The sequence below is a fragment of the Hyperolius riggenbachi genome, chromosome 7 (assembly GCF_040937935.1).
Source record: "Hyperolius riggenbachi isolate aHypRig1 chromosome 7, aHypRig1.pri, whole genome shotgun sequence".
NCBI classification, from domain to species: domain Eukaryota; kingdom Metazoa; phylum Chordata; class Amphibia; order Anura; family Hyperoliidae; genus Hyperolius; species Hyperolius riggenbachi.
This window is the reverse complement of record NC_090652.1, coordinates 207497145-207515190: the sequence shown is the minus strand read 5'-3', so window position 1 is coordinate 207515190 and position 18046 is coordinate 207497145. Positions and strand designations below refer to the sequence as shown.

The 18046-nt window shown below is 43.1% G+C and overlaps 1 protein-coding gene across 2 annotated transcripts in view; it reads right to left on the bottom strand.

Annotated features, from left to right (window-relative positions):
- PLCL1 (phospholipase C like 1 (inactive)) overlaps positions 1-17425 on the bottom strand; it is a 373846-nt gene extending 356421 nt beyond the window's left edge. Inside the window, exon 1 of one of the 2 annotated variants that reach the window (XM_068245079.1) lies at positions 17055-17425. In XM_068245079.1, the coding sequence (XP_068101180.1) occupies positions 17055-17189 (135 nt within the window). In that variant the 5' untranslated portion in view covers positions 17190-17425. Of the gene's footprint in view, positions 1-16691; positions 17024-17054 lie in introns of those variants that run through there. The other variant, XM_068245080.1, reaches the window with a different exon arrangement.
- Positions 17426-18046: the final 621 nt, after the last annotated feature.

The following is an 18046-nucleotide window of genomic DNA, read 5'->3' as shown; positions in this document are numbered from 1 at the left end:
AAAAATAGGCAGCATAAGGTATCATGACGCTATCACGTCCCACCTCTCTGCATCCTGCAGCCCTGTGGTCATGGCATTGGCAGCTGACTCCCACACACCAACTTCTGGACCACTCCATTCCCAACACTGCTACATGATATAAGGGCAGTGGGCATGGCCAAGCTCCTCACAAGCAGGAAGCTTGTGTCTCTATGGTAACTGCGGTTCAATTTATGCAGCCTGTAGCTCTAATTTAATATAAACCTTTTTTGTCTTGGGTCATGCATAGAAAAATGGATGCTTTTGAATTGTGGGTGTCGAGAAAGCTACCGAGAGTTCCCTGGACTGCTAGAAGACATAACCAGTCAATACTTCAAGAAATAAGGCCCCAGTGATATACTACATGTATTATTAAAACTTTAATACTTTGGACACATAATTAGAAAGGCAGATTCTTTGGGGAATTCCTTGATGCTTGGAAAAAGAAGAACAGGGCAGCAGAGGCTAAGATGGATAGACAGCATATGTGAAGCTATGAACATGGCTACGCAACAGCTGAAGAAAGCAGCGATTGACATACACATCTGGCATGCAAAAGTTCATATGGTCATGAATAGTCCCGAGTTTTCAAAAGCTAGTTGTTACAAAATGAAATGTTAGATTATTTATTCAGCAATCTGTGCTCTTTTTAGTTACGTTCACTGTTATGCCTGCTTATTTGGGAATACAAAGGATTTTGTGCACACTAATATGTTCTTTGATGCTTTGAGCTCTAAAAGGTTCTGTGTCTTTCCTATCACATATAAGCAGCTGTTGGCGTGGTAAAGTCATATTATGTGCCTTGTAGAGACTATATTGTATCTGCAACATCTCAAATAAACTGTGTATACATAAAAACTGCACTTACATTATTACCGTAACTCAAGCGCTCTCTATTCAGTCTAACAGCATATCTTTACACTCTACAAGGCCACAAAGTAGCTAATAACTATCTATATTATTTTGCCCAAATAATTTGCTGTGGGTGATAAATTACCCTGTCATCACCAATAATAATAGGTCTGTGATTTTCATTGATTTGAATTCGCAATTTAGCATTTTCCAGAAAAAAAAATCTGCCAAAATATGGTGTTCTGCGAGATAAAAAATGTTCACAGTACACGTGGATGTAGCGGGGAAAAAACTTCCACATGTCATTTCCACAATACGCACTCTTTCCTGCCTATTACCACTGCTTAGGCCTCGTTCAGACTATACGCGCTGCCGTGCGCATTTTGGCAGCGCGTATAGTGTGCGACACGCAAGAACGGTAGAAGGGCATAGACAGCCCTTCTACCGTTCCCATCATATGCGCTGCGTGGCAGCGCGATTGCGCTATCGCGTGCTGCACGCATTTTTGGGAATCGCAGCGCAGATCCCATTCATTGTAATGAATGGGATCTGCAGCGCAGCGCATAGGAGCGCAGATGGCGTGCGATCGGACGCGTTGCGTTCCAATCGCACAGCCATCTGCGCTAAATGATGTGAACGAGGCCTAAAAGGGAGCAGTTATCTGTGATAATTATGTTTCTAATCTCACCCATTCTACCACAGCAGATTCCAAGTAGCACTTCACAACACTCACTGAAGAAGGCAAAGCTATTTCTGTTTGCATTATCATACTGCTCACTGGATAATAAAACTAACATTCAGATTCTGTTGTGAGTCGATATAAACTTCTTAACCGTTGCTAATACCACCTGGCACAGAATCTTGCACAACACACAGGCACAAAAACCTCTTGTCTGGTGGTTGGGGGAATTATTGGTTTCTAGTAATGTCATGATTTACACAAACATAATGCAACCCTTAAATAAATCATAAAAAAGAACATCAGCACACAATACAATTTATAACGGAAACTTCATTTTTATAAAAAATGAAGATGAGATTTATTTTGTGAAGTGCAGTGATATGCAGTTATGTATACAGGAGTGGTTTATTGCGGTTTTGTAAGTTGGCTATTTTAAAATAACCTTACAACCCGATTATTTGCTCTCCTATTTCACAGATATGTAATAGCTTAGCATTCAAGGTGACCAAATGTTACCTCTTTATGTTGTGAAAACGGAGTCCCATTCTCAGAAGCAAGAGTTAAAAGAATGATGTTCTTACTCATAACTACTGTTTAGGAGGAAGACACAGTCTGAATTTGTTAGAGAAAATTGCACAATATAGCACAGCCAATTCATAGAGCAGGACGTGGTGTCCACACACCTGACCAGGTATTTTACAAATGTTTTATTTACCACTAGTTATAACATATGGTATATATTGTCATAAATGAGCTCAGCACTTACACAAATATTGTAAACCATGTGTGCCTACACTTGTATTTAAAAAAAACTAAAACCTTTTGTTCCAGCTTTATGTCATTCACTATTCCAAACACACATTTTAGTGCTCCCTCCTCATGTGACTGGCGTTTAAAGACACTCCCTCGCCTCTCTACCTCCCTCCTCATGTGACTATGTGACTGGCATTTAGAGACACTCACTTGCCTCTCTACCTCCCTCCTCATGTGACTGGCATTTAGAGACACTCGCTCACCTCCCTACCTCCCTATTCATGTGACTGGGGTTCAGAGACTCACTCACCTCTTTACCTCCCTCCTCATGTGACTGGCATTTAGAGACACTCGCTTGCCTCTCTACCTCCCTCCTCATGTGACTGGCATTTAGAGACACTCGCTTGCCTCTCTACCTCCCTCCTCGTGTGACTGGGGTTTAGAGACTCGCTCACCTCTCTTCCTCCCTCCTCATGTGACTGGCGTTTAGGGACACTCGCTCACCTCTCTACCTCCCTCCTCATGTGACTGGGAATCAAAGACTCGCTCACCTCTCTACCTCCCTCCTCATGTGACTGGGGTTCAAAGACTTGCTTGCCTCTCTACCTCCCTTCTCATGTGACTGGCATTGAGAGACACTTACTCGCTCTCTACCTCCCTCCTCATGTGACTGGCGTTTAGAGACACTCGCTCGCCTCTCTTCCTCCCTTCTCATGTGACTGGCATTTAGAGACACTCACTCACTCTCTACATCCCTTCTCACGTGACTGCCGTTTGGAGACACTCACTCGCTCTCTACCTCTATATTCTTGTGACTGGCATTTAGAGACACCCGCTCGCCTCTCTACCTCCATCCTCATGTGACTGGGGTTTAGAGACACTCGCTTGCCTCTCTACCACCTTTCTCATGTGACTGGCGTTTAGAGACACTTGCTTGCTCTCTACCTCCCTCTTCATGTGACTGGCGTTTAGAGACACTCGCTCGCCTCTCTACCTCCCTCCTCATGTGACTGGCATTTAGAGACACTCGCTCGCTTCTCTACCTCCCTCCTCATGTGACTGGGGTTTAGAGACACTCACTTGCCTCTCTACCGCCATTCTCATGTGACTGGCGTTTAGAGACACTTGCTCGCTCTCTACCTCCCTCCTCATGTGACTGGCATTTAGAGACACTCGCTTGCCTCTCTACCTCCCTCCTCGTGTGACTGGGGTTTAGAGACACTTGCTCGCTCTCTACCTCCCTCCTCATGTGACTGGCATTTAGAGACACTCGCTTGCCTCTCTACCTCCCTCCTCGTGTGACTGGGGTTTAGAGACTCGCTCACCTCTCTTCCTCCCTCCTCATGGGACTGGCGTTTAGGGACACTCGCTTGCCTCTCTACCTCTCTCCTGTGACTGGCATTTAGAGACACATGCTCACACTTGCATGTCTACTTCCCTCCTCATGTGACTGGCATTTTGAGACACTTGCTCACCTCTCTACCTCCCTCCTCATGTGACTGGCATTTGTACACACTCCCTCGCCTCTCTGTACCTCCCTCCTCATGTGACTGGCATTTGGAGGCACCTGCTTACCTCTCTACCTCAGTCTCCCAGCTAGAATTGTGACAAGTTTTCCAGGCATCATGCACAGTCCCTAGCTAAAGCCAAAATATGAAATACAAAAAATGTATGAGAAATGTGAGGAGGATTAAACTTCTAAATAATATGAAAGTTAGGTTCTGCAGTCACAGTTTCCACAGTTATTTAGCATTAGTGAGACAGAAACAATGTGAGCAAGACAGGTATAAAAATATACTGCTTCTTATGAGACAGACTAATTATATGTGCTGTATTTACAAACTATTAAACTTAATGGAAAAGGTTGCCTTTGCCAAGATGCTGAATAGCAACACAAACAGCTCACACCGGGAGTAGCAGATTTTCCACTATTTGAGCAATCATCTGAAAAAAGTGACATTTGAGCTGATTGCAACGTTTATCAACATGGATACCTGAATTATGGCACGATTTCAGCTCAAATAATGCGATTTCTCTGGTGAACAGGTTATTTATCCTTTTATAAATTCACTCCTTAATAGTGTGAGTTATAGCAAACATGTATCTAAAATGTGCTTAATAGGTTAAATCCATGCCCATATATACCGGTAAGTTATGATAATGAACACTTGTTTGTTCTCTGTTTGCTTTTGTACACATTTAATTCAGTTTTGTAATTCGTCTTTAAAATCTGTAATTGCTGTACATAAGAAACAGGAAGTCAGACCTGCATTTGACTTTCTCAGTGTACATGAGAAGTACTGTTGGTTCCACTGAAATGTTTGTCCAGCTTCCATGTGTCACTAGTACAGTCCTGGTTTGCAAATGAAACTGGCAATGCACAATCATCAGTGCTATCCAGTATCCACACACAATTTTCTGGAATAAGATATTATCTTTCTCTATTAAAAAGAGCTGTATTAGGTAATTAAAAACCATGCCCACTAATCTTGTCACCAATATCACATGACTAAACATTGTGACAATTCACCAATGGTAGCAGCTTAAGCTGGCCATGCAGACTGACACCAGATGTGGCAAAATGATAATTACTCTACACTGAATATCGATTTTCAATACATCCCAGCAGGGAATCTATTAAAAATTGATCAAACAGCAGCCTTGCAATGCATCAGACATAGGCTACAGCCATTTCTGCCCCACCCCCAACTGACCTAGATTATCCATCCTCTCTGATCAATACTTTTGATTGATATTTGGTCATAATTGACTAAAAGTAAATCGACTGGACATTTTGGGGGAATAAATTCCCTGCAAATCGATCTAATCTGCAGAGAATGGAATTAAAAAAATGATAAGTGTATTAATGCCTTTAGTGAAGGAGATGAGGTCAGGCACAATTTATGATCCAGGCAGATGTCTGAAACATGCCTTCATGCTATGCCTCCTACAGACGCAGCCCCAATGCTTGCCACTTTGAGATAACATATACAAACTGACATGGAAGTCCCCACCTTACCCTCCAAAACTGGGGTTCGTAGGAGGCATGGTTTCGGAGATATTATATTTCAAATGCAATAATTAAGGGTTGCACCTCTACTGAGCTGCCAAAGCCCTCCATACATAGCTGAGGCTTCAGCTTCAGGGCATCAGGAACACGTGTGTGTGTGTGTGGGGGGGGGGGTTCAAATACTCAATTTAGAGTCCCAGAGTACCCCACAATGACCTCCCCCACACCAGCACTAAAAACAGCAAAAGAAGAGGAAAGGCATACAGTTCCCTGAACAAAACTCCACTGAGCCTGCATCTGATAACACACAGCTCAGTAAGAGTAAGTACTCAGTAAGCTCAGTAAGTAACTAAGTAACACGCAGCGCAAGCTGTGTCCTTTTTAAATGCTGCTCCTCTCCCTCCTCTTCTTCTCATTGGATGGCCAATAAGCAGCACTAGCAGTGGTCAGTGTGAAGCTGGAGCTGCTCCTATTGGTCACAATTTTCTGACTGGTGTGTGCTGCTGCCAGCGCTGAGTTCCAGGACATTTATACAAGGCCCCACTACACCATGCAAAGCAAGACAGTCCCTGTGAATTCGGGACAGTTGGGGGGTATGCATGCAACAAATGTTTCCACAGAGAAACACGATAAGCAAAAATTGGAGGGATGAATTTAAACTGCCTTACAGAAAATTATTGGAGTCTACTACTTGTCCATTTTCAGTGAGTCTGTCGAAATGCAGGGTAGCGGACATAGTGCTTGATTTACAAAGCGGTGCTAACCTACTTAGCACGTCTAAAGTCTTTAGACGTGCTAACCAGGGTGCTAAGTAGGTTAGCACTGAATTTCTGAATCAGATAATTCGGTGCTAACCTACTTAGCACCCTGGTTAGCACGTCTAAAGACTTTAGACGTGCTAAGTAGGTTAGCAACGCTTTGTGAATCAAGCCCATAGTATGAACAGACCCTGAGAACATCAAATCTTGAGAATTTTCTCTGACACTGTAATGTAAGACAAAACTAATGTTGAAGAAAACAAATAAAGTTTCATGATATGCTTCAGCATTACTGCACAAATGATGTATAAAAATGGAAATAAACACTGCTTCTCCTGTGAAGAGCAACATGAGGGTAAGTTTGATCTTTTAGTCTGAACTACAGAAATGTCACCTGGAATGTGACTTAAAAGAATACTATCATTACCCAAATGTCTAAGTAGCTGTGTAAACATTTTCCTACTTTTCATGTTAAATATCAGAGGCAAAAACTGTAATTTATTGAGGGTAGGATTTAGCTATATTGGGACAAATCAATTGCAGAAGGGGTGTCTGCTTCAATGCACAGCCAGAGTTGCATATCAGACTACAGAAAGCAAATATAAGGCCTCTTGCACACTGCAAGTGATTCCGATTCAGATTCCGCTTTTTAATCAGTTTTTACATCCGTTTCAGATTCCGATTTGCAGTGTGCAGGGAGCAAACTGCAAATCGGAATCTCAAACATATCAAACTCTGAAAGCAAAAACAGTATGAAAAGCTGTGACAATAATGTTACATTTCCTCTGCTCTCTTCAGACACTTCAGTCAGAAACACAGGACACAGAAGCTGCAGCTGTTGGGAGCTTTCTCTCTGTCACACACAGAGCACATAGAGTTAACTGATCAAGTGTGAGGGGAATTTCTCCTCTCCTCATGGCTTAGTCAGCCGTCAGTTTTGGCGTCAGTAAAGTGTGAAAGTATTTTGATAACAGTAAACAAAGAGATTGCTACTAAAATGTATACACCAGTACTTAGCAGCACTTCCCAAACAATTCCTGTGTCAATTGAAAAAAATATGTGAATCGATAGTATTCCTTTAAGCCTCATACACACACATGTAGGAGGCATGTTTCCCAGCAGGGAGTGGGACCTGATCCCTTGGGCAACACCGCAGGGCCTATACACATGCATCACTAGCCTGCAGGCTAGCGACATGTTCTGTTCCTATCCTGGTGGGTCAGAGTACCGACACATCGGCACGTAAGTAATGTCATGCAGCAGGTGGATTACTGGCCAAGTGGCCGGGGAGAGTCTGAGGCTACTGTACAAATTGTCAGCAGAAGCAGTCATTATCACATGCTTCGGCTGAGTTTTATCTAGCGCATGTATGAGGCTTAAAGTGACACTGCAGCGCAAAAAAAACACTTATGATATAATTAATTGTAAATGTAGTATTGATAAATAATAGATCATTAGTAGCAAAGAAAAAAGTCTCATATTTTTATTCTCAGATGTATAGTTTTTTTTTATAACATTGCATAATGCTGTCATATTTGCAATTACAAACCATACTCTGTATTTTTAACTATAAAACAAACAGACCTAATGACCCTTTCACCTTCCCTGCAGTAACAATCTTATATAAATTTGTCTCTGGCTGTTTTTTTGATGTAAAACTGCTCCAGAAAACAGCACTGTAGTGGACCTAAGGTGGGTCAGAGAGCTCAGAGAAGCTCTTTTGCATAGTTAACAAATTAAGTTTCTTAACTCTTCCTGTACTGGAAACAATATTATAATCATTTTTTGCTATGAATGCTCTATATCTTAGCTGTACTACACATACATGTCATAACTTTATTTTCACTTCTGTGTCACTTTAAGGCTGGGTTTATATTATGCTGGAGAAGAACCAAGATCCATTCTGACAATTGTACTATGCCACTAGCAGATCTGCTGGAAGATCTGTTGCCATCCTCATGAGGAGAATCACCACTCACTGAATGACAATACAATCTGCTGTCTGGAAAAATTCACCCACATGCATTTTACTGGAGTGGATCGCAACAGACAACGCTGCAATAATCATGTATGAAAGTGCCCATAGTATACCAAAACACAAGGAAGGGAGCACCGTTCCAAAAAAGTGTAAGCAGCGTGCCCAAGTCTCACCCCAGTGCCTCTTGGGGAGCGCAGTGAAATGTTTTTCAACCAAAACAGCAGTCTGTCACTGCTGCCAGTATGATGCAATAAAGAGCTATAATACAGACAGCAGTGCCAGTCTTTTTTGCTTATACTGAAAGTGCCCATAGGAAATCATGTCCCTTGCTGCACAACCATTTAATCCATAGTCCACTGTGGTAAAATGCCCTAACAGGGATACCACTTTCGCATAATATTTTTTTCCACGGTTTGTAAAGGAGCCCCAGTCTAACATACTCCCTGCTGATAAAAATATATGACGCCAGCTGGCAACATGGCGACCATGCTCATATATGCTAGACATGCTTAGCTGCGATGACTAGAGCATAAATTATATACGTTTTTCTCAACTTCAAATACAGAACCTGTATAATTAACACGTGCCAAGTAAGTAAAAAGGATGAGCTAACCATCTTGAAAAAAAATGAACTCTTTAAGGATGTGCCTTTGAATAATTAGCAAACATGAAACATCGACACAGAGCTAGGCTGTACTGGAAACATTACTTCTGTGCATGCTGTGCATGTGCCTAGTAACAGCATACGTTTGCTTCACAAAGCGCTAAAAAGGACAATTGCAATTCCACTCTTCTGGCTATCAGAGGCAAAATCACACTAAAATGCAAACCACAATGATGTGCTGGAATCCTTAGCTTCCAGGCATGAGTGAAAAAAAACGGATTTCCCTGAGCTGTTACATGACAGACGGTCACATACTCTACAGTATGGAAAAAAGTAGAACGCGGTAAGACATGCAGGGCAGTGCTGAACTAAGCAGCACTAGTTTTGCTGTTGTTTGCTTCAATCTTTGATGCGCTTTAAATATTTAAAATATTTTCTTGTGTGTAATTATATGTTTTCACTAATCTACACACACACACACACACACACACCATCCATAAACCTTATTCTATCAAAGTTAACTATCATGGAACCTAATATCCTAAGCATGCCTAATAAATGAACAAGAGCTTGTCAACGCGCTTGCATTTATAGTGTTTGAACTGTATCACAGTGTACTCCATGGCTCTGTTTATTTAAAGGGAAATTCTATATATTAGAGAAAATGCTTTGTCTATGTACTGTATATTGAAAGGAATCATGGTAATCAAAAACGTGTGCATTATGTTGTTATTTACATATAAAACAGCCATTACATAGAGTGTCTAATACAGAATCTGGCAGTCAGGAGTGAAAACGTTTGTTGTCATTCATTGGAAGGCTCTGGTGAAAAAGAAATATACCAAGAAAGACATTTCGTCATCTTTGCACATGCATGTGCAATAGGTTAAAAATGAGGCTTAACCTAAAAAGATGTTTGTTTGTTTATTAATATTCTTATGGCTTTGCAAGGATGCATGATCTGGGTCAGTGTGAAGAATAACTCCATCGCCCATCGCTATTTGGCACGGCAGTGTCAGTAGAGGTGATTGAAGGTATGTGTAAAGGTGCACACTAATGATACAATCTCAGCTGTACAAAAATGTATGTAGTAGAAGGATTAAAGGGACTCCGAGCAGTGCAGAAACTATGGAAAGATGCATATCATTTTAAAGCTCTCTTTCTCCTCTTTTATTATTATTATTTTTTTTTATTTATATAGCGCCAACATATTCCGCAGCGCTTTCCAATGATATATAAACCGCCGCCCTACGCCTTTTAGTTTTCGCTATTTTCGCGATTGAAATTGCTGCGGCCACGATTTCAATCGCGAAAATAGAGAAAACTAAAAGGCGTAGGGCGACCATTTAAGTGTCGCCAGAAAGAGGAGAAAGAGAGCTTTAAAATGATATCCATCTTTCCATAGTTACATTGTATTACACAGGGCGACTTTTTCTGCTGAATGGAGCTGCTGACAATGGGGAAAGTGTCATCCTGTGTAATACAAGTAACTATGGAAAGATGCATATCATTTTAAAGCTCTCTTTCTCCTCTTTCTGGCGACACCTAACTCGTCGCCCTACACCTTTTAGTTTTCTCTATTTTCGTGATTGAAATCGCGGCCATGGCAATTTCAATCGCGAAAATAGCAAAAACTAAAAGGCGTAGGGTGGCGGTTTATATATCATTGGAAAGAGGAGAAAGAGAGCTTTAAAATGATATGCATCTTTCCATAGTTTCTGCACTGCTCGGAGTCCCTTTAATTGAGTGGATATACTTTGAGTGAATACTTTAGGTAGTTTCCCATATTACACTGAAGTGGTAAGATTGTACAATCAAGATTGTATCATAAGTGGGCACCTTAACACGGAGAGAACACACAAACTCTGTGCAGATAGTTTCATGGCTGGGATTTGAACCAGGGACCCAGTGCTGCAAGGCGAATGTGCTATCTACTACGCCATCGTGCTGCAATATATGGATATAAGAAGTTTTTCTGACGTTGAAACAAGGATAATCATTGTAAAAATGGATATCCTGAATAATTTATTATGTTCTACTATATGTCATTATTAGGGTATTTTGATGAGATGCGAATACTTCTGAAAATTATGCACATTTTATGCAAATATATGCAGCTTGAAAAAGTACCAATTAACTTAAACATGAGTTTAAAGTGATTGGTCCATTTTCAAACTGCATACATTTGCATAGAAATTTGCATCAGCCCTGAAGAGTTTGCATCTCTCTGATCATCCCTAGTCATTATGGCTACTCTTTAAGTTCCGGTTTGCTTTAAATACTGGTACCATATTCTTTTTATGTCTGTCCATTGGCATCACATGTCTTTATATGGTTTACTTAGAGGCAGCTATCACATAACATTTGATAACACAAGCTTTATATAACAGTGATGTATGGTCACTAAATGGACAGCACTACAGCACTGGAGTCCTAAGTCCAAATCGCTGCTAGGATATTATCTGCCGGTATTTGCATAGGTTTGCAACATCTCATAAAATAAAAGTAAGCTCACTGGTCCCCCCCCTCCCCCTCCAAAAAAAAACAAAAACAAAAATGGCATTAGACTATGAGATTAAAATAATATTACAGCAGGGATCAATTTTCAATGTACTGTGCTTCTGGTTCTTCAGAAAATGTCAGCGCTGTATAAATCTATAATAATATTTTTTATTACCATCAGCTACAAAGGGTTACTGCTGTTAAGCATCAGACAGAGATACAGAAAATATTAAAAAAAACTGTATTGTAATAGAGATATAACACTGCTTTCTGCAACAGCAATAAAACAATGTGTATTATAATCCACACCAATTTATTTATGACAGCTGTCTTCTAAAGGAAATATGTCATTTGTATTACAGCCTGTCACTGACTGACACACAACTTTCTAATTCAGAGGCTTTTCAAGCACCTGCTCAGCAGCACTATGCTTTGAAGAACAGCAGCCTTGGAAGATTGATGGTGGCCTTTCACTGCATCCATGCCTGGCTTATCGTTACCCTGCTACTGATCATTTATCTGCATTACCACCCATTTACTTGGATTATCACATGCTCATTGCAGCACAAAGCTATGAAGCCTTGTTGGTTGGGTGATACAACCTATTGGTTAATGGAAAAGAATGAAAAAGCAAACTTTAGTAGCTTGTTTCTTAGGTTTCTCTATGACTGATGAAGACCCCTTAATGATCTGAAAGATTGCCATTTCAGTTGGCTGAGACAGCCAATATCATCCTGGCAACGAGGTATCTGAAAGAATATGTAAACTGGAACACATTTTCTACTACGCCACCGAGCTGCCCAATGGTGAGATTTTCTGTGCACTAGGAGCAGTGAACAGCTACACTAACCTGTCTACAAAACCTAAGGACTTCAGCAAAGGTTCTCTGTTCTCGAAGAACTTACAATTATTAGCAGAATTTAGCACAAAACGGAGGGATGGCTTCAAGCCTGAGCTTATAACTGTGTCCATCTTTAGAACAGCACCAGTAAAAAGATTACCCATGTGATACAGAGATGGCATATCCCAAGATCCTCAGCTGAAATGACAGCAGCTTCCATAGAGGGGAAAATAATTCCTTAGAGCTGTTTGGTTAGAAAGCTGCAGTCCTGTTTCCTTTGCTTAGTGGAGTTCTGGAGAGCATCACTTGTAGAGCCATTCAGAAACACATAAATCAGACCTTCTTCCACCCTCAGGAAAGGTTGGGCTAATAGGATAAAGTTGACAGACAGATGTTTGTCACTCCCTGTTTCCTTAACACATCAACAATTCCTTGTCAAAGGTTCTTCCCAATAAGGCATCTTTCTCTCACAGGCAATGACTGTAAAGGGAAATATAATGCCTCAAAGTCAAGTGATTTCATCAAAAGCAAAAGAGAGCAAAATAAATGCTACAGAGGTCATGATAGCATCTTGGAAAATGAAGAATGCATTAACTGGAGGAATACACTCTAAGACAGTGTACTAATAATAATGGTATACATTCCAGATCACGACCGAGGTACTTCTGTTACTAGGTGACATCTCTATATGTGGTCATATTGCCATCACTCCATTTACTGCCAGTTTCTAGATTTGTTATGCATTTGACCTCTGAAATAGCATTCCCACATGGAAGTCACTCATTTATCCCTTCATTACAAGCACTTATTTGTGCATTTCACAGTATACACAGATAATGAATACCTTGGCATCCTCAGCACCTACCCCCTAAGCTCTGGAGCCACATGTAGCCTAATGGCCCATACTCACGGGCTACAATTGTCGCCGCAACACGCGGCGCGCACGTGTTGCGGCGACAGGTCGCCCGTGAGTATGCACCGTTGCACGGGCGCGCACCCCGAACTTTCGCCCGTCGCTGATGTCGCCAGGCGATTGGCGCGGTCAATTGCCTGGCGACAGTCGCCGCCGCAACTCCGCCGCAACTGTCGCTAGTCCGTGTGAGTACGCGGACTAGCGACAGCAACCTCCATTGAAGTATACGGAGGTTCCGGCGGGGGGAGGAGGAACGTCGGCGACAGCTTCCGTCGCGTGTCCCTCTTCCGCGTGTGTATGCGGAGGGACCTGGCGAGGAGCTGTCGCCGGCCTGTCGCCGACACGCTCACGTGTGCTGGCGACAGGCCCTAGAAGTTGCCCGTGAGTATGGGCCATTACAATTCTAATAACTGTTCAGTCCTGCCCCAGGATGTGTGCTGCATGGGAAAAATAAAACTCTATGGCACTTTCTTTTTTGCATGTCTGTTAAAGCCTGATGCACTATGCTGCAGTTAAAGAGGAACTCCAGTGAAAATAATGTAATAAAAAAGTCAGTGTTCTCCCCAGGCTCTTTTAGCCGGGTGCTCCACCCGGCTAGATTTGGTGACCGCTGTCATCAGCTCACCTTCTCACCTCCTCCTATGCTGTAAGCAGAGTTGCCCTGCATTTTCATCTCGACCCACCCGGCTACTTTTTCATGCCACCCGGCTACTTTTTCATGCCACCCGGCTACTATTTCATGCCACCCGGCTGGAAAAAAAATTCCGGGGAGAACACTGAAAAAGTGCTTCCTTTTTACAATAATTATGTATAAATGATTTAGTCAGTGTTTGCCCATTGTAAAATCTTTCCTCTCCCTGATTTACATTCTGACATTCATCACATGGTGATATTTTTACTGCTGGCAGGTGATGTCTGTAGAAGGAAATGTGGCTTATTTTTTGGCAGTTGGAAAAAGCTGTAAACAGCTGTTATTTCCCATAATGTAACAAGGTTCCCACAGTGTGACGTCATACGCACGCTGACCCCCAGCCACGCCCACTCCCACAGCGAGACGGCATTCCAGTCCACCGGAGATCGCACTGCTGGCCACAGCGCGCCGCCGTCATACTGCCAGTGAGTGTAGCGGTTGGCTGTACCGCTGAGAGGCGCATTGTACATTGTCCATCTTGTGAGTATAACTTATTTTTGCGAATAAAGCCCACCCTTGGTAATGCACTATAGTGCGCTCCATCTCTTCTTTTAGATTTACATTGCCTTGATCTTTTGGAGCAGCACAGTACAGCACACCAAGGAGTTGGGAGGAATTGTGTATGTGACTATACCTCCTGTGTAGGAGCGCAAGGATTTTTGCTTTTCGTTTTGGATCCCACAGTGTGATGCCAGTAAAGCTCACAGTGCTAAAGATTTAATGTGTGGTTCAACCTCCCCCCCCCCCCCCCACACCGCCCCGGCGTTAGTAAGGGTAAACTTGCCATACACTCGCTGCACACATCAACTTTACCGCAGTATAGTGCATAAGGCCTTAGTGAGCTGATTGTTAGCTGTAACTCTACATACATACAGCAGACTTTTTCACCTAGAATAATAGATCATGGTTGTTGTCAGGTGATAGTCTAGTGTGTTCCCTGTGCAGCCTTACTTGCAGAACTTAATTAAAAGTCAAATGACATTTTCTACAGACAATAAATGGTTATCTGCCTCTGAGCTTTGCAGATCTGCAGAGAGGAGTGTGCTTACACTAAAAGGGCAGATCAAGGTCAAGCAGTTAGTGCTGTTGACTTTGACAGCTCTTCATAGAAAGACTTGAACGTAAATGAAGAGATTATATCCAGCTTCAACTCATCACGGAGAAGCAATGGGGATCAAGAATGGCTGGCAGTCTCTGCAGAAAAGCCACTGACACTCTGGAGGGAAATGGGCAGATTAGGCAACTGGCATTCTCTGTCTATAGTTGCCGTAACTTAACAGTAAAGTAACAGTAAAAGTTGGGCGCAGGGAGGCGTCCAATAAAATAGCAGGCTCCTGCTATGCAAATTGCGGCTTTGCATAGCGGTTGCGGAGTACCTCCCTGCGCCCACCTTTGCTCTCATTGCAACAAATAGTGGCTTTTATAATGGGAGCCTATGGCGCCACCCTTTTTTCCTGTTTCGTGGCCAGATGCCTCCACTGCACATGCTCATCTTTTTAAGCCTTAAAACACAAGATTTACATACAAGCACAAAGAATAATGCCAAACACTTTAAAAACACCTGAATGAAGGCTAACATGAGTACAACCACTCTGTGCACATTCCCAAGTAATGTAAACACTGTTCGTATGAATCAAATCTCAGACACCCAACAGACCTTGCAGCAACATGTCCCTACTGTGAACAGGAACTAACATTTCTTGGCCATATATATTTCTGTCCCTAGCAGTGTGGGAATTCTATCAGCGGTGACCTTGACGTTCCTTCAGACCCAAAATCGTAAAATGCCTGCTAGTCTCTGATCTCTAATTCTGTAAGCTTTTAACATGTTATAGAACATGAGGACTTAATTAGCAAGAATGAAAAGCTGTAGGGATCAGATGTATTGGTCATTAAACACCAAGCACTTAACTCATTGTAGGTAAGGTACCAGCAACAGATGACTGAAACATTAATGTGTGTCTGACTGATTTCTATGAAAAAAAAACTGAGCAGAAGAGGGTTAATTGCAACTCTGCTCCCTCTCTGTTCAGCACTCATGCTATGCGCAGATGAGAGAGTATGCAAATAAATGTATGAAAATAATAATGGTAATCAGGAAAATAGCAGCTCAGTTGCAGCCATCAGCAGCTGTAATCTCCAGGGGTTCAGGGAAAGCAAAGGCTCTGGAAGGAAGAGGGTGGTGGTGAGGCTGGGGGAGGAACGATGGAAGCACAGAGGGCTTTAACGCAGAAATACACCTCCACATAATCTGCTGCGACGTTCTATTTCTGGATCCAATAAAAACAACCTTGTAGCACTTTGCTGGAACTTGCCCAGTCATTTCAGATTTTGGATAGATCTATTGGGCCCTGGGGTTTTATGCCAATGATACACTGAAAAGCCACTTGTGTTAACCCTGTCTGTGCCACACTGAAGTCACATGCCTTAATAACTGTCAGTGCCTACGTGTGCCAACCATTAGCACATAGAATCTGTCACCTGGAACTTGAGTCTTGTAGCACAACGAAGTCTGAGGCAGGGGTCACACAACGTGCAAGAATCTTGCACGTCATTTTTCCTTTGCACCGCGCTCATCTGGTGCAATTCTGCATGCAGCAAACCCATGTGCGATTCCTTCAGGCAGGGAACACACTTGACTTTCAGTTTTCCGCGCGCGTTTTCCTGCATACTTTTTCTGCACACCAAGTGTGTTTCCATGCAGGAAAACGCGCGCGTTTTTTCACAGCAGCTGATGTAATTGATAGAGAAAACTGCCAAAATGTGCAGATTCAGGATGCAGAATGTCAGTTTTTTTTCTGCGTGCGAACAACACAGTAAGTGTGTACTAGCCCATTGATTAACATGAGTTCTCAGTTTTTCTGTGCAGAAAACGCGTACGAAAACAGTCAAGTGTGTTCCCTGCCTCAAGTGTGACCCTTGCCTCAAGTAACAGAATAGCTAACTGGGCCTAATTAATACAAACTGCAAAAGAAGGTGGAGCTGCAGTGGAGCATGTGCTCACAACAACCAATCAGAATCCTTGTTACACTTACGGTGAACCTTAAAGCGGAACTGAAGAACGTATTAAAACAAAGTGTTTCACTTACCTGGGGCTTCTGCCAGCCCAGTGCAGCCGTCCTGTCCTTTAAGGGCTGATTCACACTGCAGGAGCTTTTTATAGCTAGCGATTAGACTGTTCTCTCCGTCTTCACCAATTTCACCAATGGCTAATTTCTGTATTAAAGGGACCCGAGAGCCACATATAACAACTATAGATAATAAACCTCCCTTATGCTGTGGGCGTTTGGGGTGGGCAGTGTGCTTTTACTTAAAGAGACTCCGTAACAAAAATTGCATCCTGTTTTTTATCATCCTACAAGTTCCAAGTCCAGTCCAGTGACAGCAGCACAGGGCACTTGTCTATCAGCAGGATTCCCCATTGTTCCAGTACCAGCAGTGGTGCTACTAACCTTGATGATGCTGCTCCTCCGGGGTGCCGCCTTGGCAGCTTCCATCAGGCTGACCTCGGTGACCCCGCTCCTTCTTTCCCTGCCCCGGCCATGCTCGGGGCAGAGTTCACAGCCTCCGTCTAGCCCCTCTGCCATGGCACTCAGCGCCCCGAAACTTCCATTCCCGGAGGGATCCACAAGAAGAAGGTGGCAAAGAGAAGGTGGCGGCTCCAGCAAGACTCGGCTGCTGCAAGTCGTGACTACGGGCGGCTCCGGAGCGGCTGCATAACACTGACAGCCAGGCACACAAAGTGATCACACTCCGGTGTCTGCAGCTGGGAGCCAGCCGAGCACAGCATGAGGGAGCCCGGGGACAGTGCCCGACTCTGATTGGCTGACCTGCTCTAGAACTGTGCGCTGATTTGTCCTTCCTCTCCAGAGTAGTAGTGGGCTTTGCTGACGCTGTGCCCTGATTGGAGGAGAGGCAGCGCTGGGCGATCCCGTCTGTGACAGCTCCATGTGCATAGGAGGGGGATGTTGTGAAAGAAGGGAGGGAGATGCTGAATGACATTCTCCTGGGTGACCAGACAAAGCGGGAAGAGCGGATGCCCTTCTCACTGCAGGTGTCATCATGTCACCTAGGGGAAGGTACCGCTCTTCTCCTGGCCTGACCGTCACAACACACCTCACAGCATTCCAGCTGCAGCTACACTTCATCTGTCGTTTCATGGTACAGCAGATAGATTCATACTGTGCCCAGGATAAAAAAACAAAAGTAATCATTACAAAATACATCATCCACTCGTGATTGTTGTAATATACATATGTTAAATCTAAGCAAAATTAGCCTAGTAAATACTGTAGGTGCTGCAGAAGGGAACAGGAAATTTGGGCACCCTCTAGCAGCAGAAATTTGGGCGACATCATAAGTGCCTGTATAAATACTATAGCGACTACAGTATAACATTTGGATGCCCCCAGCGCAGCAGCGCCCAGCAAATAGCAGCACCGGG